General features: G+C 49.8%; 3 protein-coding genes across 3 annotated transcripts; 2 read left to right on the forward strand and 1 right to left on the reverse strand.

Moving 5' to 3' along the window:
* Nucleotides 1-9,349: 9,349 nt before the first annotated feature.
* EI90DRAFT_2905810 (uncharacterized protein) lies at nucleotides 9,350-10,844 on the forward strand (the record flags this gene model as incomplete). The annotated part of the gene is made up of 8 exons (XM_039054222.1): nucleotides 9,350-9,571; nucleotides 9,631-9,847; nucleotides 9,925-9,969; nucleotides 10,050-10,163; nucleotides 10,230-10,297; nucleotides 10,386-10,497; nucleotides 10,573-10,738; nucleotides 10,811-10,844. The coding sequence occupies 8 exons, from the start codon at nucleotides 9,350-9,352 to the stop codon at nucleotides 10,842-10,844; spliced, it is 978 nt and encodes a 325-aa protein (XP_038922294.1).
* A 2,470-nt stretch (nucleotides 10,845-13,314) lies between these two features.
* EI90DRAFT_1726423 (uncharacterized protein) lies at nucleotides 13,315-14,239 on the reverse strand. The gene has a single exon (XM_039052077.1). The coding sequence runs from the start codon at nucleotides 14,119-14,121 to the stop codon at nucleotides 13,597-13,599; it is 525 nt and encodes a 174-aa protein (XP_038922295.1). The 5' UTR covers nucleotides 14,122-14,239; the 3' UTR covers nucleotides 13,315-13,596.
* A 5,219-nt stretch (nucleotides 14,240-19,458) lies between these two features.
* EI90DRAFT_3278953 (major facilitator superfamily domain-containing protein) lies at nucleotides 19,459-22,512 on the forward strand (the record flags this gene model as incomplete). Its single annotated transcript, XM_039066643.1, has 18 exons — nucleotides 19,459-19,606; nucleotides 19,665-19,924; nucleotides 19,979-20,082; nucleotides 20,136-20,213; nucleotides 20,269-20,366; nucleotides 20,420-20,482; nucleotides 20,541-20,600; nucleotides 20,654-20,714; nucleotides 20,770-20,884; nucleotides 20,943-20,990; nucleotides 21,051-21,152; nucleotides 21,207-21,227; nucleotides 21,275-21,378; nucleotides 21,435-21,772; nucleotides 21,838-22,119; nucleotides 22,174-22,242; nucleotides 22,295-22,351; nucleotides 22,411-22,512. Exons 1-18 carry the CDS (start codon nucleotides 19,535-19,537, stop codon nucleotides 22,510-22,512), a joined length of 2,034 nt encoding a protein of 677 aa, XP_038922296.1. The 5' UTR covers nucleotides 19,459-19,534.
* Between the last annotated feature and the right edge of the window lie 327 nt (nucleotides 22,513-22,839).

The following is a 22,839-nucleotide window of genomic DNA, read 5'->3' on the forward strand; positions in this document are numbered from 1 at the left end:
CGAAGACCAATTTCCATCCAAATAAGGAAGAGCCCGGTCAAAACAAAGCATGGAAAGTGCAAAACAACCTTAGATCATGAGGGAAAAATCTGAAATAAATCACAGAAGCCCATATGAAGGATATAAACACCCACGCATACCATAAATCCCGAACAATTAAACAGAAACAGCGCCCGCATACGAACGACTATGGGAACGATGCACGTGATTACCGAATGGGCATGCAAACTTTTGCTAACTCGACGAATACCAGGAAACAGAACACAACTTTAGTACCATTGGAAAGGTGGGAATAAATGAAAATTTATGATACCAAGAACGTGAGAAACCATCCAGAAATGAATGAGATACAAGGACATGAAGTTAGAAACCTGATAACATGTGGAAGACAGCTTCAAGAGGTCCAGAGCCCTAAATAAAATACATAAAAATATGATATCTTCGAGGACGACCTACTATAACAACGAACAATACATATGGAGGATTAGGATGTGATAATACAAAGGGGAATCAGGGAAGATGAATGAAATCCACGAAAACCACTAAACTACAATGGACCATGGCAGGAATTTTAGGGAACGATATTCTAATGAAGTGGAGAGCTATAATACATTTGTTTGAGTAATTCTTGACTACTAGCAACTTTTTCTTTCTGTTTTAAACCTGAATAATTCACTCATTTACCATTTCAAGTCTCATTTTAACTAAATGTCGCTGAATAAAAATGGAATAAATCAGCTGAAGGTCTCAGTGCAGCCATATGCATAGTAATGCAAAGTTTGAATTCAGAATCACTGAGTCATAGCAAATTTAATGGTAAATATGAGGAATTTGAAATAGGAAAACTGCGACAAATGCAGCGCAGTCAAGTTTTAATTAACCATTAAAATAGCTGAGGCAAGGAAGGACAATAAGGATTCTAGGCGCAGTCTGACTGCAGTAGAGCCGCAGTTCAGCACAGCAAAGTGCAGTAGAACTATAGTGTGAAAATTTCATTTTTTATTCAGTTTGAGAAAAATACACTGTAAATAAATCCTGTAAATAGGAGGTAGAGCATGAAAAAGGAAGGCAACCCAAGGAGTATAAAAGGGAGACCCTTTCTGCAACTTTTTGCCCCCCTCAGAGAAGTAAGAAAATAGAGTATTATTTTTCTCAAGCATTTCTGGTTGTCACTCGAGTGTGAAAAAGTGATATACAGTTAAGATTGCCACTGTAGTAAAAGGCAGTGTCACGGCCCCGCAAAGTCCCCGCCCCTCTACCACTTCCGCACCCCCATTCTTACGCCGTTACTCGCGCCCGTTAATCTCGCCATTGCCCATCACTTAGCGGCGCCGATAGTGGTTCCCGTTCTACGGCCCCGTAGCAGCGCCTCCTTCGTTTTCCCGCCACCACTTGGGTTCCTCAACCATTCGGCCGGTATCGTTTTATTCTATTCACTCGCTTAACTAACTAGCGGTTGTTATGGTCGCCGTTGATCCGCTCCTTATGGACATTCCTTATTGACAATTGATTATTCCTTTATCGATATTTGATTTATACGTATATTGACATTCTGATCCGCGCGCCTAGATTGTCGGCTTATCCTTTCTGCCTCCCAACTTCGCCGTTCTCTGTTCCATTCATCTCTTCTGTTCCATTACCCTGGTCCTCATCGCTCTTTAGTTCTGTCGTACTTATCATCTCGTTCCCGTCCCGCGCCGGACCGACCGGCCCCTTCTCTGTTCTCCTTTCCTATTTATACTTGTAGTTTACTGTCGATGTACCTCAGTTCGAATATCGACTAGAATTCCCCCCAAGTACTTTCATCTTAAGTTCGCCCCTCAGCTTCATCCCGCTTAAGTCAACGTCGCCGCAAGGTCCTTCCCGCTAACGTGAAATACGGGACAGCCTAGAACGCGTGGCGCAACGCTCTGGCAAAGTCGTTGAAGCCGAAGTCCCAACCCCCTCGACGCCTTGCAACGGAGTAGCTCATTAGCTAAGTGACCACTTACGCCGCCGTACTCCGCCCCGCTTCCCGCGATCCCCTCGAACACAGTTTCTGACAGTATATTCGAACTCACTGCGCGTTCAAATGGCTTCTAGACACTACGTGACTCGTTCGCAGACCCGCGAGCCATCCACCTCCACACAACAGCACCAATCTGGTCTCGGGATTCCTGACGACTACGACCTCGACATCGACACACCCTTCGCTAGCTTCACAGCTGACCGTGGAGGCCAACGATCGTCGACGCCTGTTTTTACAAGGTCCCGATCTGAGGCTGAAGTGGAAGGCGATGTCGACGCCACCGCAGTTCCCGACCCTTCCGCACCTCGTCCTCCGCCATCTTCGTCAAGGCCGCCACCACCAGTTGATCCAGTTGTTCCGCCCCCTGATGGTCCTGTTGGTAACAACCCTGACCCCGATGATCCTACTAACGTGCAAGACGAGGCAAGCATCCTGATTCAGCTAACTCGAGCCATTGCGGCTCTCGCCCAATCCAACGTCCCTCGTCAGCCGCCACCTCCGCCACCTCCGCCACCTCCACCCGCCTCGATTGACAATTATCGCACGAAGGTGCGCGAGCCTGACCAGTTTGATGGGTTGGACCAAAGAAAGCTCCGTACGTTCCTAGTTCAGTGTCAACTAAATTTCCGGGATCGTCCTCAGGCGTTTAGCTCCGACCGTAAGAAGGTTATCTATGCTCAGTCGTTCCTAACGGGCTCCGCGCTCAACTGGTTCGAACCCGATCTCTTACGCGCGCCTGGTGGTCGAGCACCTCCCTGGGAAGACGACTGGGAACGCTTCATTGAGGAACTCCGCAAAAACTTCGGTTCACACAATCCCGCCCGCGACGCGGAGCATCAATTAAAAAACTTGGTCATGAAGGACAACCAAAGGATTAGTAAATACATCGTTGAGTTCAACCGTTACGCTTCACAGTTACGCGGATACGGTGAAGGCGCGCTTCAATCTCTTTTTTATGATGGGATGCCTGATCGCCTTAAAGATGAGATCTATCGATCTGGTAGGCCTGATTCGTTGTGGGATCTTCGTGATCTTGCGCAGGAACTTGACACCCGTTACTGGGAACGCCGCCTAGACAGCGTACGACCCTCCCGCAACAACGCCGCCTCTCCCTCCGCTCCGTCATCCTCTAAGCCCGCCAAATCTGACGGCAACAAGAACTCTTCGACCTCGTCGTCTCTTCCTTCCTCCACTTCCGCCTCTGGTAGTAAGGCGCCTAAGGACAAGCCGTCCGGCGCTAAGCCTACTTCCTTCACCTCCGACCTTTCGACAAAACTCGGCAAAGACGGTAAGCTCACTCCGGAAGAGCGTCAACGCCGAGTCGACAACAAACTCTGCCTCTTCTGTGGCAAGCCTGGCCACATGGCAAGAGACTGTCGAAAATCGTCTTCCAACGCGACTAAGGCTCGTCAGGCGATCGCCGAGGTGCCCGACGCCGAACTCGACGCCTCTGACGAGGCAAAAAACTAGTCGCCGATCTTTCGAGTCCAGCACTCTCGAATGGTCGTAACAATCGCGAAAGTGCGCTTCGAGTGGTTCGCCTTAACGCGTCCGCTCTTTCCTCCAACTCTCTTTCCGTTCCTATTTCTTTTGTGTCTGATTATGGTCGATTTCCATCTCCAAAGGGGAATGCCCCTGGCTCTCCACTTGTTTCGCCTTCAAAGGGGTATGCCCCTGGTTCTCATTTGTTTCCTGATTCAAGGGGGAATGTCCCCGGTTCAAAAATATTTCCTCCTTCCACTGTTTCTTCTTCTTCTTCGTCATCGGAATCCGCCTATGTCGCCGCCGCTCTACCTGGAGGGATTTATCCCGCCTTAGTGGACTCCGGTTCATCCGATTGTTTCGTAGATAGTGCTTTTGTTAATCAGAACCGTCTCGAAACCTACTCTGTTGACCCGCTTCAACTCCGCCTGTTTGATGGCACTACTAATAACCTTATTACGCAGGCCATCAACCTTCCGCTCTACTCGACCTTCGAAAAAGCTTTCGGAAAAGAACCTTGGGCCCTTCGAGATCATCGCGCAACCTGGTACACACTCCCGCACACTCCGACTTCCTGATACCCTGAAATCTGTCCACCCCGTCTTCCATGTCTCTCAGCTCGAATCGTCTATCCCAAACACCATTCCCAACCGCGTACAAACTCCGCCGCCGCCAATCGAGGTCGATGGAGAACCCGAGTATGAGATCTCTGAGATTTTAGACTCCAAGGTCGACCGGCGCCGCCGCAACTGCAAGCTACTCTATCTGGTACGTTGGCTAGGTTATGAAGGGACAGACGACGAGACTTCCTGGTTACTGGCTACTGAGCTGGGACATGCCTCAGAGTTGGTTACTGATTTCCACTCACGCTACCCAGGCAAGCCGGGCCCTGATCACGCTTAGTTCGAAATGGACGAGGAATTAATTAACAAAAAATGGGAAGAAGGATCTAGTTTACGACGAGGGCGAATCAACGGTGGAAGCCTCCACGTCCATGGCCTCGTCTCCAGCGCCGTTATCGCCGCCGTCATCACCCACTGCTCCCTCCGACTCTTCCTCTGTCCTCTGCTCGTCCTCCTCACTCGAACTCTCTCCACTGTCCGCCTCACTCTCGACCACACCCCTCCTCTTCACGTTACCACGCGGCTCCTCACCAACCCGTCCCGCGATCCTTTCCAGGATGTCACCAATCCACTCACCAGCTCGCTCGATCGCGACCCTGACGGCCCTGACATCCTTCCTCAGCCCCCCAAGCTCTTGTATGAGGTCTGACGACCCAGCCCGGCGGCGCTTAGGCGTCGTTTCTGCGCCATGCTCGACCAGGTCACACCTCTGCCTCACCCGGGAGCATTCCTGGCAGGCTTTGCCAGGACCACGCACGCAGCGGACCTTACGTCTGACACACCGCGAGCAAGAGGTCCGCTCTCGACTGGGCAACTCGACCTCCACGACTTGGCGCTGACGAAAGTAACCATCAGTGTAGTTCAATTAGAGATGAGTTCAAGAAAATGGGCCTACTTACCTTGTTAGGCGCCGAGCCCTCGCCTGATTCCTCTGCGCGTCTCTTCTCTCGTCGAGCTTGCGCCAACTCCTTCTGGGCTCTGGCCCGTTGCTCCCTTTTCTCCTTCTCAACCTTCCTCCTTTCTCGTTCTTCCGCCTCACGCGCCTTACGCTCCTCCTCCTCCCTCACCCGTCGATCCTCTTCCTCCTTCTGGGCCTGCAATCGACGCAGGCGTCGTTCACGAGCTTTGGCCATCGCCAGCTCCTCAGAATCCGACATGCGCTCTTCTAGCGCCGCGTCCACCCAGAGAGACAGGTCGAGAATGTTGTTAGCGCGCGCCAAAGACATTGTAGGAAGTATCGAGAGGCGAGAGCGAGAGTGATGAACAAAAATTTTGATTCTAGCCAGCGGAAACGAAATCCCCGGAAATTGCCGGAAAACTCTCACGCCGTGGAACTTAGGCCTTCAGGGGTTCAGGCCTAAGAGGGGGATACTGTCACGGCCCCGCAAAGTCCCCGCCCCTCTACCACTTCCGCACCCCCATTCTTACGCCGTTACTCGCGCCCGTTAATCTCGCCATTGCCCATCACTTAGCGGCGCCGATAGTGGTTCCCGTTCTACGGCCCCGTAGCAGCGCCTCCTTCGTTTTCCCGCCACCACTTGGGTTCCTCAACCATTCGGCCGGTATCGTTTTATTCTATTCACTCGCTTAACTAACTAGCGGTTGTTATGGTCGCCGTTGATCCGCTCCTTATGGACATTCCTTATTGACAATTGATTATTCCTTTATCGATATTTGATTTATACGTATATTGACATTCTGATCCGCGCGCCTAGATTGTCGGCTTATCCTTTCTGCCTCCCAACTTCGCCGTTCTCTGTTCCATTCATCTCTTCTGTTCCATTACCCTGGTCCTCATCGCTCTTTAGTTCTGTCGTACTTATCATCTCGTTCCCGTCCCGCGCCGGACCGACCGGCCCCTTCTCTGTTCTCCTTTCCTATTTATACTTGTAGTTTACTGTCGATGTACCTCAGTTCGAATATCGACTAGAATTCCCCCCAAGTACTTTCATCTTAAGTTCGCCCCTCAGCTTCATCCCGCTTAAGTCAACGTCGCCGCAAGGTCCTTCCCGCTAACGTGAAATACGGGACAGCCTAGAACGCGTGGCGCAACGCTCTGGCAAAGTCGTTGAAGCCGAAGTCCCAACCCCCTCGACGCCTTGCAACGGAGTAGCTCATTAGCTAAGTGACCACTTACGCCGCCGTACTCCGCCCCGCTTCCCGCGATCCCCTCGAACACAGTTTCTGACAGGCAGCAATTAAGGAGAGAAATATTAAGTAGATATTTCAACAGGAGAGCTGGTTAACACTCCAGATTTCAAAGTGTAAACACAAAACAGTTATTTTGCTACTGTTAAAACAAGCAATAAAATAAGACAAAAATAAAACAAACTCAAGGGACACTCCAGACACAATCCAAATCCATTAACTGAGTAGAATCTTTGAAACTTCACCAAGTAGAAGATTTAATTCAAGTTAAATTCCAAATTAAACAACACTACACAGAATTACACCTAGACAAATTAAGAAATTTCAATAAAGGAACAGCTCTGCAGGGCTCGGTTTATCTGTAAGTCAATTCCCAGAAACTTTAGACTAACCCATAAAAATAGAATTAGCCAAAACACTCAAATTGGTACTATATTTACAACTAATAATACTAGTACACTTCCCCATCCTAACTAAAGAACCAGGGAACAGCTTGGTGGTGGTCTCGTTTGAACCTCCCAACTGACCTTCCTTCGTTCTCTCCTTCAACGCTAAACACACATGGAAATAAAATTGCAGAGGTGAAATCAATGCTCCTGTAGTCTAGTTATTGTCAGGGTTCAGCACCCTGCCTTAGGGTGCCCCGGACTCCCCACCTACTTTACCCCCTTTATTCTTTGATTGTTGCCTCGCTGTTGCCTTTGTGTGTTGTGTACACGCGCACACGGGATAGCGTGGGAACTTTCTGAGTGAGCAGCTTGCCCAGAATGTTCCCATGCTTACTGGGCACTGCCACCTGGGTCCTCCGGGTCACACTACACAACTCTAGGAGCTGTATAGTTGTGGGCATGTGACCCATTCCTTTATATAGCAACCATGCGGGGAGATGAGACCTTTACCCTTCTTCTCATCTCATGCCCCGCATAGGCAAGTGTATATATTCCCATTCTTTTACTATACATCTCATGCCCTGCATAGTGTGAGGACAGGTTAGATGGGGGTTGAGGTCAGGGAGCCTCTGAGTCCAAGGCCGGGCCCTGACAGTTATATCATATTTGAATTGAAAATTTTGTGTTTTTGCACGACCCTAACCTCAGGTTTGGCATTTCCTGAAATGACCCCCTGTCAGGGCACAGCCCCTAACCCCACACACCCTCAGGTACCTCTCCCCCATTTTCTCCTATTTTTCCCTTCACTGTTCCACAATCCCGCATGCATGCAGACCCATGGGAATGTTCTGGGCAAGTTACTTGCCCAGAAACCATCACAGCCACAACCGTGGGAACTTTCTGGGCAAGCAGCTCGCCCAGAATCTTCCCACGGGGGGGTGCCAATTATGGAAAGTCGGCAAAGAGCCGAAAACTGTATAGTTCCCGACTCCCATTTGTAGTGGCTTCACAGGAGGTTGAGAAGGTTACCCTTCTTCTCAACTCATTTCCTGTGAAGGCTGGGGCTAGCCCCCTCAGTGAGTTTGAAGATCTCAGACTGGGACTAGATACCCCAGTGACTAGGAGGATCCCCCTGGGCCCGTTGTGGAACGAGGGCCGGGCCCTGACACCCCCCTTGAATGTGACCATCAGCATGTTGGTTTCCTTTTGGATCATGCTCCCACAGTCAAGATCATGCGCCTGCCGGTCGGGTTGTCACACATCAAAATGAGCTCCCGGTTCATCACCTGGCAGAAATTTTGTGTCATGCTTGGGGTGCACCGGTAGTTGGTCGCGTGGGTACAGTATGTCTATTTTCCCACGGCTGTGCACATCGGTGGACCCCCCGAAAAACAAGCCCCCTCAGAAAAAATCATTCAACTTTAAATTTTATACAGTAGTAGACCAGGAGCTACTTTACAAGGCCGTGTCTTTTTTTTGGAGTTCTACAATTTCAACATGCGTGTATGGAGGAAATTCCCACTACTCTGTAGCAGGTCCTGCAAATTTTTTGCCCAGGACTGAATTCGTTTTCTGACAAGGTCCTCCATTATTGCCAATTCTGCATAACCCAGGGTCCTCCAATCACTATGTTAGTACATATTCTGTTCGGTGATTGTTACAATCCAATACCCATTCTCCTGCCTGTCTCTCTCTCACTTCCCCATCTATGGCCAGTATGTTCTGGATGTACTTCTTTTTGGGCTCTTGTCTGCATGTCCGATTCAATATCGGAAATTGATCTGCCATGCTTTTGCACATTTCATGCTCTGATGATAGTTCTGATCTGGACGGAGGTGACATCCGACATCCCCTCCACTGTTTCCGACAAATTTTGAGCTATTACTGTATCCGGATCGAAAGATCACCATTCAAAGTTCCGAGTTCATCACGGTTTGCATTGCTCCGTCTTACTTCTGAAATCTCTACCTCTACTTCTCCATCTGAAGATCCTTATCAGCGTCTGGCACGCTTTCCGTCTCTTGTCTCATGATATTACTTTTACTCCGAGGTCAATGTCCACTGGCCGCACCTCATCCTGTCCCTTGTTACAAAAGATTAAGTATGTTGTGTCACAAAGGAGTCGTCGACACATCTTCCTCCAATGTCATGCTTCGTATTTGCTGCAAATGTCATCGCTCTTTAGAACGTCGTCATATTCCTAAAATGGCCATAGCTAACGATTAATATTTCGGACCCATTCCGGAATCTTGCTGAGTTGACCATCATCAAAGAGGCCCTGATTGCGCGAAAAGTTGGATTGTCCATTTGCGCGATGATGTTTTGTCCAGTGGTCATTCTATTGATCCTCCTTCCAATCCCAGCGTGATTGAGCGAGTGTTCATAGCACTCCCTGTAACTGTCGGAACTCAAAAGTAGGGCGAGAAGAGTGGCGGGTTCTGCCGCGTCAGGCGGCGCCCATCAGTTATATGAATACTGTGCATTTCGGGAGCAAATGACTGTACTACCAGGCAGTGAGCCCGTGACTTGCCGACCTAAAGATGTTCCCAATTTGGTCCCACCGGTCCCAAATATGTCCGAGATTGGGCAGCAGCTATTGTATCAGATTCTATCTCACCTCGTGGCCACTTTCCTTCCCTCCGCGTTTAGGGCCAAAGAGTTGTGACTGAACACCCCAGCAGTTTGTACCAATGTTCTCCATGTTTCAAAACCCCAGTTGTTGGGTAATCACTCGTCGTACCCACACACTCAGGCGATTGGCCCCCAGTCCTGTATCGCGTTCGGTCGGTGGCTTGCTGAGACGGGGCTTCTTCACATCTCCAGCTCGACATGTTCATAGTGTTGAAGAGGTCTTGTCTCAGGAAGGCAGTTCCAGTAGACCATCGATATTCGACGAGTTCTCCTTGAGAGGTCGTGTAGGGGTAAGCAAAGACCCCTCCGTCGATTGAGAGAGTTTCGGCATCTTGACACGTCGATTCAGGTTGTGTCAGGTGCAAATCGAGGTCTTGGCCTCGAGATGGCTCTCGCACTATGTGAACTTGGAGCCAAGATCTACGCGATCGATCTTCCTTCGACCCCCTCGCATGAGTTCAAGACTGTTGCGAGCCACGTGAAGGCGATGGGTGAGGGAAGAAAGCTCGAGTACATCAATGGAGACGTCACCGATCAGATGACTATCAGGGCAGAGGTTGAGAAGAGTGAGCTTATTTGGCCATCTCTCATTTCTCATTTCTGCTGCCAGACATTGATGATTCATATGTGCACTTAAATACAGTTGGCATGAAGGAGGGGAGATTCGACGTATGCGTCGCTGCAGCCGGTACGTCTATGTCCCATACGGGTTCTTTCTTCTTCTCCCTCTTCTCCCAGTCGAATGGCCATGATAATTGAGGTATTTAGGTATTCTTGGGCCATCGACGCCTGCCTTGGAGCTTGATGCAAGAGAATTTGAGAAAGTGCTTCACGTGAACGCTAATGGCGTGTTTTACACTGCCCAGGCAGCCGGTCGGGAAAGTGAGCTAGCTTGATATATTCGTCCCTCCTGGGTTAAAGGTGCCAACATGACGACCTCTACCACAGTGATTAAATTTGGAAACGGCGGCTCTATCATCATGATTGCCTCGATGAGTGGCACTGTCACGAACAGGGTAAGCTCACTATTTTTTGATTCCAAGTCTTTCAAGTCGGCTTACACTCTCTGACGTCAATACCGGGGGTGCAACGAAAACCAAAAAGGATCACAAATGGGTTGCATACAATACTTCCAAATCTGCTGTTCTCCAAATGGCCCGAAGCATGGCTTGCGAACTTGGGCCTGAGCAAATCCGAGTCAACACACTCTCACCGGGTCAGTTCCCCCCCCCCAAACCATGGCTGATCCGTCTGGCTCCCAATTCTGACCGGAATTTTTTGTTGCGAACAGGTCATATCTACACCAAAATGACTGCTGTTTTACTTGATTCTCAGCCTGAACTGCATGCAAAGTGGGCATCTTCGAATCCCTTAGGTCGACTTGGGCTGCCGGAGGAGCTTCGAGGTGTCATTGCGTGGCTCGCGAGCGATGCAAGCACCTTCTGCACAGGAAGCGAGTTGAGTATTAAAATTCCGCTTCAACCGTCAACTGACAGTAACTAATTATCTACTTTTCTGACACATTGTAGCATTATCGTCAGTGGTGGGCACACTATCTGGTAAAACTCTCTCCCTCGGCCGTAGAACTTTTCTTTTACTCGTACAAGGTACGGAGATGTAACATAAGCAATTTCGCGGGTTTCAAACTCTTGTAGAATGCCTGTATGAAACAATGGATCATTCCGCTCGAGGAGCGTGAAAAGAGATCATGGACGGAAGAGAAAGATGTACTTGCCGACACAACGAACAGGCCTAGGATGGGTTAGAACAACATGTGTGGGACGGGAATTGCTGAGATGCGCTTGTGCAACCAACGTAAACCGACGAACTAGAACGCACGAAGACGATTCGAAGATCTTTCGCTGAGCATCGGCTTTCCAACTAGGCATAAACTTTGAAGAAGCTGGTGTTTCAGTCTGTTTGGTGATTTCAACTCGGCCTCGGCCGCGGACGCCACTGACTTTTTTGAGCATGCTTTAGCTTCATGCGTAGCAATGGAAGTACAAGGCTAGCCACAGTTGCGCGCGCGAATATGATAGTTTCTTGATTCATACATGGTTCGCCGAGCCCATAAATGACACCGTTGGACCATCTCGCCAAGGTTTCGACCGGCGATGCCTCACAGTCGCCAGACTATTTCGAGAGTCGGAGGTCCCCTTCGGATTGGTTTCCTTGACATCGAAATGCCACAGCATGCACGAGCCGCATACTCGATCTAAAAACAAAAGTCTTCTAACTACTAAGACAAGCCATCATGCCTTTAAGACCGATCAAAATTGAGTATTTGATATATTCCCTATCAAACCGCGTGCGGAAGGCTGACCTGGTACTAGACTGATGTCAAGTGTTGGCGCCTTGAGGAATGCTTTGCGGCACCTTATCAGTTTCCAAGATCACGGTCGCGCGCTACGTGCAAAAATAAAATGCTGGCGCGCGACGCGAAATTCGACCGCGAGGCGATTATGGTGAGAGATATGTGAGCCGAGCTAGTAACGAGCTATCAAGAGACCAGTAGTGGTACGCGCGCTTTTTTTGGCAACGAGCGCACTAGGGCCCATGATCAGCTGAGCCACTAGAAGAGCAATACGAACAAGGTACTGAAAGCCCGCGTTTAGGGGAAAAGCAACCTAGTGTGAATGGGTGATCACCATGTATGGCGATTTGATTAATATGAGCAGATAAAGCCTTATTCAATGACCATTTCGAGCTGCCTTGGCTTTGGCGCCGCAAGACAGAGGTTGAGCGGCCTGGAGCGGGTGCGCTTTGAATGTTTCGCGTGTATGGTGTCGGCCACCCCATCGTTCAACCAATGGGTTCGTTCATATCATAAAACTGTTTCACTGATACATAGTTTTCTACCAGAAATCAGGAATGCACTCGACCGGGAGCCACCTGCAAGAAGCTTGGTCGCAGAAACGGCTAGTTCTTACTGTTGCTACAGCTAGCTATACCGGAGAATGAGAGTGTATCATTGGGGCCGGGGCGCAGGCTACTGTTTAAGGCAAAAACAGGGCTCAGCAGAGTCAAAAAAGCAGAGGCTGGCCAGGCAGATATCATCAGGAAAAATGGCATGTTCCAGACTGCAAGATCGCGTTCGCCCCGTTTGCAAGGACAAACCATTGGGAGAGGATCAATGCGGCGGGCGAGTTGAATGGAAAATTTGACCACGTAAATACAACGCCGGCGGGTTAGTATGTGTGCCAGGTTTGGTGATGCATCGCCGTTTCTCAGGGAAAGGTCAACTGATGGAGAACAGCGATGCAGACCTGGACTTATCCTTGCGAGGTGTTGTAATATCAACAATCGGTTCCGACGACGGAGTGGCGAGGAAGGATTGATTGTTGGTGGCGAAGTGAGGTTTTGGGGCTTGTACTTTACACCCCCATTTTTCTTTATGCGACGGGCTCGCCACGGGCGTAGTTCGCGTATAAGAAAAGGGCTTAAACAGACTGTATCGGGTTTAAGTTGGAGCCTGCGGTGCGAGTCATCCTTTTGATGCAGCGAACTGCCAACAGTCAAGGGATACGCGAAGCGCATGTAGTCCATGTGCCAGCCCAAGGAGGGCAACGATAGATATTCCTGTGCATGTAGGGACATCAGCACTGGTTTGAATACGAGCGAGGAGGAAATGTGACTTACGGCCAGACCTGCTGGGTGGACACCACGCAGTGCAACTGATCTGCAGAGCTGATGCCCACCCTGACACAGGAAATGGGTATGACCAACGAGCGCAAGCGCCCGCGGAAGCATGGTACATACCGGCGCCAGTGGAGCGCCCCGATAGAGTGCCCCCCTCCCTCAATAAACGGAGACGGACCGTTCGACACCTGGAAGAAAATTGCACAAATGAGTTTAGAGAACATGGCATGATGCGTACGGCTTATGCGCCGTGAAATGTCTTAATCACACCTGTCGGTCCGGAGCGAGTGTGTCCACAGCATATTGTATTCGAACGCCCGGAGTCGGAGCAGATAATCCTAAGATTCGATGCCACATCGTCCTGCAGTGGAGCGTAATACGCGCTGAATGAAGAGCAGGCTAAGACAGAGGACGCAGCGATTGCCCCAAGTTGGAAGGTGCGCGAAGCGACAGAAAGAGCCTATAACAATAGTCTAGCCCCAAGGTAGTTCGTTCCGATGGAATGCATTGCGCCCGGAAAGGAAAGGCTGAAAGCCCCAAGCAATACGTGGCAGGAGATATGTTGAACCAATGAAGTAGACCTGCTGAAGCCGGTAAGAGAAAGCCGTTTTCTTGTAACCGCGTAGCCATTCGACGGGTTTGTACACTCGATCCGTTTGGGTTGGCCGTTCCTCAGTCATAAGGCGCACCAAGAGACTAATTTGTAGAACGACTCGTCACAGCCCCATAGCCCATTATAGTAGTTGGTTCGGGTCCAAACAGTCGCAGAAAGCAAATAGAGGGGGGAGTTTGGATAGTCAGGATCGCCGGTGAGGAAAGGGTCCCAATGTATAAGCAAGTGGAAATGGTTAGGCTGGATGAAGATGGAAAATGTTAGTCGAAAGGTGAAGGTGGCATCCTTTAAGTTGCTAAGCGAAGGTTGTGGTCTTGAGAGGGCGATAGACGCGATACAAGAAGTGACGTAGAGGCTCAGGAAAGCTGGAGAGTGGGTGAAGTAGAGGTCCCAGTGGCGGCCAGTAGCTGCAGAGTTGTGGAGTGAATGGTAACCAGGTGGGCGGAGGGACCTTGAGGACGGCAAACAATTTGGGATGACTTGGGGGTAGAATGGAAAGGACGAGCATTCGAAGGGCAACAGAGGAGGGGGGATCGATGGGATAAGGCGTACGAAGGGGAATTCCGAGGGTGGAGTCTGTGAAGGCATGCATAACTGAAAGATGAGGTGTGTATGTTTGGGGCCGCCAAGGCAGGCTGTGGCCCATGGCGAGGAAGGGACGATGGCGAGAAGGGAAGAGGAGCTGATGGGGGAATTTGAGGCTCAAGTCGCTCTTTTATGCATTTCACGCCCATTCAATCTTCGCCTCGCGATGGGTACCCAGCCAGCATTGAATATAACTTCCAAATTGGACGGTTTTCTTCGTCGAAGTTCCAACCATTGATATGAACATGATCATAGATCGCAGGGCTGACATTCCACAATTTTTGCGATTTCTCGCCTGCCAGTGCTTCGTTCAACCGCGAAACTGCTGGAAAAGTACCCCGCTGCAATTTCCGTGGACGAGGGGACGAGCCAGGTCAAGGCGGGGGGGAGTGAAAGAAGGCGTGTTGAAAAATCACTCACACCTCCTTGGCCAGGAAACATCCGCCCATCAAAACAATGCATCAGGACATTGCTCGAATTTGTTATTTACGGCTTATTGACCTAATTGATTCCGTACAGAAGAATCCTTGCGTCCTGACGAGGTTGTAGCCCTCAACCACTGCTGTGCTGGAGTACAAAGTCCGCCGTGTTCCGAGGACGTTGGGATCTCAGTCGAAGAGAGTGGTGCATAATGGAGTGTCGCCAACATCTGTTTCTTGCCAGCTCTGGCTAGAGATGAACTAAAAACTCCTCGCGGCCATTTCCATCGACGCTTCCGCAGATGCAGAGTGAGCGCGTCAACTAATCGGGGGTGCTACCGTTAGGTAGTGATGTTATTAATCAGATCGGGTGTCCAGATCTTCCTAGCCGGCTAGTTATTTTTGTTTGGTTGAAAGATCCTCCGACCTGAGGATTCATGAACTGGCCCCTTCCATCAGCTGCAGGCATAGCGAGAGTGTGGAAGGGCTGGAATAGGGCTGGACGATGAGGAGAAGTCTAACAGTGCCGCGGGGGATGCGCGGTTGGACTCTGTGAAAAAATTAGAATATCGAGTTCAATTCGCCAAATAAATATTGATATGTAACAGAGCTTACTGAGCACTTAGTTAATTGTGCTAACTAATGGGGAAGGTTCGTTCCCGTCGGCTGCCTTGTGCCGGATGAATGGTCCATAGATTCCACCACGTGTTTCATTGCTTGAAGACAAGCACGATCTGAAGGTGCACAACGGCACCAGGCAGGCCAAGGTCGCAGAGAAAGCATGCCAAGAAGGCGTACTGGCCAGACACAGGACCATCTGGGTGAAATGCAAGGGAAAAATCTTGCACAGGGCGCTTAACTCACTGTGTGGCGAGACAGTTCCATGACTCATACTAGGCTTTCCCATATCTGGTCATGACACACCATGATAGTAATGCGTTTGGAAACAACGCTAATCATAGGCATGAAAGTTGTAACACTGACACTGATGAAAGGCTCAACATTGGCCTTTGATCGCGCACATCGGTTGAACCTGATGAAGTCAGCTCCTCAACCGTATAACGGATCTTTCATTCCTGGTGAGCGCCGCGTCTTCACGCATTCAGTGGTCCTTGGGGCCAAGCGCATCTGCCTCTGCGATTATGGCAGCCTCAGGTACGCCCCACGACATCAACGTCGTAGTTCTCACAGCATCTCGACACAATGAGACACAGGTTGCTCAGCATGCACATAAATGTCCATCCCAGCCATCCATCCGAGCGCTCAATTGCCTGCAGAAACAGAAAGTTATCGATCGCGAGTATGGGACATGGCCCTTGATCCAAGGACTGGTGCCGTATCCTAATACTCGTGTATGCCGGTGATACGATCTGCCTGAGGGGAATATGGGCGTCTCGCACTGTCCTGCTGGAGTAGAGAACCTATTAGATTTCCTCACCCTTAGGTCGTTGTGGCGCAGGGAGACACGCCTACCCCGTCAATCCTCCTATTGTCCCAGTAAATAGAAGAGATGCGAACATCGGTATCACATTGGAAATGATAACGTCACTCAGTTTTTGAAGCGGCATTATTGTGCAGCAAATAACTTGTTCTGATGACTGCCATCAGCCTTGGCAGTTGAAAATTTCCCCAGGATCTCAGCTGGAAGTCGCAAATCTTTGTGGGGAGGGATGATCCCCTGGGCTGGGCCGAAACCGTTGAGAAGCATTTGCCAGAGAGAGTCACCAGCGTGCACCGCTAGGATAATGCCAGGAGCTGTAAAATTCGTGCCAGATACACATTGAAGACCCCTTTGCGAAAGGGGCTTTTTAATCCTGGATTTCTTTACTTCCTTCCAATGGCGACCAGGAGCGATAAGATGATCCAGACGGTCGCCCGCCTGGAATGATTCCGTTGGTATACTCCTAGGCCCTTACTTTGTTGGGGGAGACACAGGCCTATCCTCCGTCTCATCAAGAGAGATATAATCAACGAGTGTTGCGTGGTTGCGGAGCATGAGTGACTTGGGGCGGGTGTGAGAAGAGAAATGAATGTGGCGACTCCAGTACTGTAAACGGAAATCCCTCTGTGCTCATGCTTGCTTCCGCGTTCCCTCTCATAGACTTTGGACGATGAGAATACGTTGGTTCGCCCACCAGGCAATGTTGTTACGTGCGCTATGGTGGTCCCCTGATCTGAACTCGGGGATCCCTCATCTCCTAGTTGAGAAAAGCATGAATCTGGATTTCCTTCTGCGCCTGCGCAGCCTCAGTAGACTCGATGCACCACCCGCACCCCAGGACTCCCCTTCTCTACCTGCACCCCCTATCCTACGGGGTATGTAGAAGCCGTTGCCCGACATGCGGATGACAGTGCCCAACTCTCCCTGGACTCCGTCAACTTCGACTATTCCCCACCCGGGGTAGTACAAAAGGCACATTGGACACGTTGGGCGCTTACAGACAGCTGTTGATTCATAGACACGTAATCGCTCGCAATTCCAACTTCATCAGTGATCACATGCCCCATTCCTCAACCAGATCGTAAATGCTACCTCACGCACTGGCCCCGTTACAACTATCAAAGCCTCAGGAATACCGCGGCCAAGCAGATAGTAGAAATAACAACGTTGGTGAGTCCCTTATCTTTCCATCAACCATACCTGTATTGTGAGCCTCACATTGCATTAGTGTGAAGACTCGCTGGACTCAGCACACCACTTGAGTTTTTCTATCCCCTCTCCGACCTGTTCAGTCCACCCAAGGAAGCCCAGCAGCTGGCCTAAGGGCCTCGGAGCGTCACAACTCTACTGGAAACCGTACAGCCTATCACGCATTCACTGCCGAATGACAAGAGCTACAACATTCATGATTACGTGCAAGCCAGTGCTCCTTCGAAACGTTTCTATTCTCCGTGAACATACGTGGCCGGCACACAATTTACTCCCGCGACATCAAATGTGAGCTCTTCGAGATCGGCGAATGCCGATAATCGGGTTTACATGCGCGGTTGATTGTGAAAGTTGGTTCACGACGGAATTTCTGTGACTCGAGGATGGACTGTTTGCCCACCATTCGGAGGAATAACCCCCCTATGACCTCTCGTCAATCAAACCTAGTGTTTTATGTGGTCAATCCCCGCTTAGGTCCCGCTCACAAAAGTGTGTACTCTGATATGCGCGCACCCTCAATTTCCGCAACCATCATCTTATCTTGTTCATGAAAAACATCCTTTCGTTGGATTCTGTCGGCGAAGTTTGAATAAAGTTAAGACTCCAAGTTCGTACGCCGGTAGTACTCCCTAAGGAGATTTGGAACACCTAGCCTCGCCTGAGGCTCGCATAATTTGCCTCGTTCTGGATATCAGCTTATGTTCGACGTGCGGCCAGCACTGAGTCTAGGGTTGTTGATTGTCGATCGCACTTGCAAGATGTTGGGCCCTACCCTGGTTCGCGTTCCATTCCGGTCACTCCTGAAGAAATAATACCCTCATCCCTACTTAGTTGTTACTTGAATAACTGCGCTGGTACATATACGCATGCAAATGAAGTTGAGTTTGTCTAAGAATTGTGGCATATTCTGCACAGCAATCGTACAACGTGCTCGCTCCTCTTTGTGCCGGTCAAGTCAACACCCACTCGTGCACTCACCGAACTGTCAACGTGGCTATTCGTTCGGGCTACATGTGCTGGCGCTTAGGACAAGCGATGGTAACATCGATTTTAAAAATTACTGTTTACTTTTCATGTACTCCTAAATCAACACTTGTGACCTCGGGTATTTGACGATGACTACGGTATTTCTTCACAGCCCAAGCTGCCTCAGATCCATTGAGCCCCCGCCGGTATCCATTACTTAGCAAACCTGAGAGAGTTCGGGAAGTGAAAGAAAAGTTTTTGCCTGGATTGTCACTGAAATACCAATGTCCCGAACCAATGTCCTGATCTCTTCCGTACACATCTTTCAATCTTTGATGAGTACCCACGGTAGATGCTGCTTGGTCAATCCCCCTAAACCTAACCCGTGATAGACGACAGTTAGTACAGATGGGAGAGGGGCAACTCGGCCGGAGTTCACCGGTGGGCTGAGTGGGAGTTCCCACGTCTGGTGATAAGATAGATAAGGAAAATACGAAATTGCACACACGCGAAGTTTGAAAGGTGCATCAGCCCAGATAATAGGTATGTTGAAGAGAGGTAAATGATAAGTAAAGAATTGTCGGTAACCTCCTAGCCGGGCCCGATGAAACAGTGGCAGGATGATGCAGCTGGGCCTGCGGAGAAGTCATCTCGACCAAGTGAGGCTGGTCGGAAATAAGTGACAAAACGGTTGCGCAGGGGCAGTGGACGCACCGACACAGGCGAAGGGTGCGCTGGGGATGGGCATGGTGGAGCGTCGAAATAGGCGGTGACGGTACTGATCACTTCGGAATAAGCAATGGGCTCATCAGTTCAGAAGCAGGCTGTACATGTGGGCATGTCGTTCCATGGGGGTAACACGGGAAGGAAGTGGGAGGAGACGGCAGAGTGTGCAGGCACGTCGTCTCAACTGGGTAACATGACGGTTCAGAGGGGGCGCATTGAGCCCGATGCCTGTGTAGCATTCGACAAACGCGACGAGAGTGCAAGATCGTGTGAGTGAGCTACCTGAAATGCATGTATTTTGTGGACGAATTGTGAAGAAGGACAGCAAAGATTTAGTGTGTTCGAGGAATGGGGACTTGACGAGCTCGATCGCTATATCAACCCTAATGCATGTATGCTGATGTGAGAAATTCAAAAACTGGAGGTGTGTGTAATGCAAGCGTGGTACCCTTACACTTCCGATGTGTGAGATGCTATGCTATGTAATCCTGGAATAGGGATGCTCGGGACCATAAGCAGGACTACTCAACGACACAACTTTCCAACGTTCGAAATCGCTGTTTTCGGCGAGAATGTCTCATCACGTGCGCCTACAGCTTCCCGCGCTGTAGACCTTGAGGCTTGACCCTGTGCAGCAAGCTCCTTCGACCACGGAATGCCACAGAAGGAACGTCGTACGTCGTTGACCGTCAATTTCCCATCACATGAGGAGGATCCCACCTCCCAGGTTCGTTCGTTCAGACCAAATCCATTGTCTTCCACCACCCTGGTCTTCGATGACACAGATTCCATGGCCTTCAGGAAGGAGGTCGGATTCCCAGCCGGGATCACCTGAGGTTGAGGAGTTTCGTGCACCACTTCACATCCCAGGAACTCCTACACCTTCAGAGCTTTCAGAGGACGAAGATGGCCCATCGGCAGCGTTGGCGAAACGTCGCGGGTCCGTAAACGAGCGAGCTTTGAAAAAGCATATGACCACGATGGATTTGTTCGCGCTCAGTATATCGATGGCTGGTGCGCAAATAATATGGACAATGGAATTGGGGTTTGTTTTCTCTTTTCTATTTGGATATGTATTCAATTTGTTTGACGTTTATAGTTGGGGAACTCCTTTCCTCCTCGACATGGGCCTTTCGGAAAGTGCCACAAGCTTAGTGTGGCTTGCTGGCCCTATCAGTGGGCTCATTGCCCAGCCGCTCATTGGTAGGCTACCTATCTGGCCGCCGGAATTTGCATATTGAGATTTAGCTACTCAGGTGCTATCTCGGACGCCTCTACCTCGAAATATAGACGTCGTGCATGGATTGTTGGGGCAACTGTGACTATTACCGTTGGTCTGTGCCTTTCATATCCAGTGCCTGAATACCCCTCCGACATTTTGTATCACAGTATCATTGATCCTGGCTTTCACGAACGAAATATCCGGATTCATCGTGGACCTTTTTGGCGGTGGAGCTGGAGATTGGGATCCGGTCCGAAAGGGAAAGGTGTGCACTCGCGTTCCTCCCTGCAGCGTTAAGCCCTCAACCTAATTGCATAGGTCAATAGCACGGCAATTGCCATCTCCATTGCGAGTTTCTACTTCTTAGATTTTGCTTTAAATGTGAGCAGGGAGCCGCTTCCGTGCAGAAATGTTGTGCCCTAGCCCTTTCCACCTGTAGGCACTTCAGGCATCGCTCCGGAACCTTCTTCTCGATATCACGCCTAGCGACCAACTGGCGGTGAGTGGGACACCCGTGCTTAGCCGATCCCATCCCAACGATGCCCTTATCAGGAAGCTAATGCATGGCATGGAAGAATGACTCATGCGGGAAATGTAATTGGGTTCGGCATTGGTACATGATGGTGTTGTATCTATTTGTCCGTTCTCATAACTATCGTCGTACCCAGGATTTCTTAATCTCGCCGAATGGAAGATTCTACACTTTTTGGGGGGTTCTCAGTTCCGAAAAGTTTGTATTCTCAGCCTTGTGGTTCTCATCATCACTGTGTGGTGGACTTGCTGGTGAGTGCCATCATGTGATACACGCACTCGTTTAAACTGATAGAATATTATTCGTTAGGACTCAAATCGAGGTCTCTGGAGCGAAAGGCTTTAAGAATCGTGAGGAGTATGTAATACTCGCTTCCGGTCCGAGCACTTTCAGCTCATCAGATCTCGATCCTTGAAGGGGATTGCACCAAATTTTCAAGAATATATATTCTTCTGTTGTCAATCTGCCTAAGCCTGTTAGGAGGGTATGCTTCGTCCAAGTTTGTGCATTCATGGGATGGTAAGGCGCCTATTTCAGCGCCGTCATTGCTTTCTGATGTCTTTGTCAATGGAGGTTCCCTTTCTTATTTTACGGGTAGGTGCTCATCTTCGGCGAAGATTGGCGTGCTGAATTGGTGATAGGACAACCTGGATTGGTGAAGTTATGGCTCGGGAACGGGGCCTAGACCCTCCAGTCGAAGAAGCTACACGGGCGGGCGACTTTGCGATGCTGTGGTACAGTATTGGTACGTGGTATCCTTACTCGATCGCCTTCGCGGATTCATACAAATTCCATGGTTAGTGGCCATATTCGCTGGAACGTTGCTCCCGTGGCTCAACCAGCGTGATCGCCGACTCTTGGCATCTGAAGAAGACGAGAACGTCGACCAGGAATTGGCCCGCATCCGTGCTATGGTCAGAGAGTGGAAGGCAGAAGCAGCTAGAGCTGGAAAGCCGCTACAGTTGCCCACCATGCCGTTTATGCTGCGGAACATTTGGACGGCTGCTCTCGTTCTTTTCGTGGCCGTAATGGCGTCGACATTCTTTATTCAAACCGTTTTCCATGCTTCCGTTGCTATATCTATCCTCGGCATATGCTGGGCGGTGGCATGCTGGATCCCTTTCGCGATCATCATGTCGGTAAGCATCTTAGAACCTTCTTGTGATTTCGAGCAATGGTGCGAAAATACTATTCATGGTCGCAGTTCCTCAAAGAAATGGAAGACGAAGCAGAAGAACAACGAAAGCAAGCTGCTACTGTCGCGCCTTATCGCAGCCGGCCGCACCACCGCGTTGCCTCTGTCCCCTCTAATCTTTATAAGCAACGTAATCAGCCTAATGAACGAACGCAACTGGTTCGACGGCATTCACTCATGGGTGAGACGGGTGCTTTTAGTCATGATTTGCGCTACGTTGGCTCCGCACCCGTTGCGGGTGGAACCATCTTGGGCATTCACAATCTGGCTATCGTGTTTCCGCAGTTTTTAGTACGTCGTGCCCTTTCTGCCAGAAAGCAACACATGGCTAAACTCTTAAAACAGATTGCAATCATCTCATCTGCCATCTTCCGTATCACCGACAGAGGATTGGAGCATGATCCACCATACGTTGTAAGCAATTTCTAATCTATCCGTCTGCCTGCTTGATTCATGCCATTCCCAGTACTATGGTAAAGACGGCGTTTCTTGGGTGCTTCGAGTTGGTGGTTGCTTCGCTTTGGTAGGTATTTCAGTTGATGCTTTATCATCAAGGTTGTTCATCCCCACTTGCGTTCCAAGTTCGGGGCTCTGCTATCACGTATGGTGCCTCCTACTAAGACCGAGAAGGAAATGAGACGCCGATTAGCGGATATGATGGCTAGTGAAGAGGAGAACCCATAATGTCTTACGAACAAGTCGCACCACACCTGCGACACCCTCCACTTCACGATCACACACACGTCACATTAACTTAATTTTTCGGGCTTGATTGTGCCTCCCATTCTTGTTGACTTCGCTTCTGGATGATATTGGACGTTCTGCATAGTCTCACTGGTTTCTACACAAGCCATATTTGCAAAAAAAAAGTATTAGTGCATTAGAATGATGAGCCGCCTTCTCATATTTATATTCGTGAGTAAAGAACTGAATTGGGGTGGAGGATTCCTCTCCGCCTTGCATGGAGGTCGCAGGCATGTACAGGTTAGAGCAATTTGCAACAATCAGAGC

The sequence above is a fragment of the Cantharellus anzutake genome (genome assembly GCF_015039405.1).
Source record: "Cantharellus anzutake strain C23 chromosome Unknown EI90scaffold_4, whole genome shotgun sequence".
Taxonomy (NCBI): Eukaryota; Fungi; Basidiomycota; class Agaricomycetes; order Cantharellales; family Hydnaceae; genus Cantharellus; species Cantharellus anzutake.

What these genes read in the sequence shown, in the direction of transcription:
- EI90DRAFT_1726423 (XM_039052077.1), bottom strand. Translation starts at nt 14,121, where the DNA reads ATGCCTTCACAGACTCCACCCTCGGAATTCCCCTTCGTACGCCTTATC.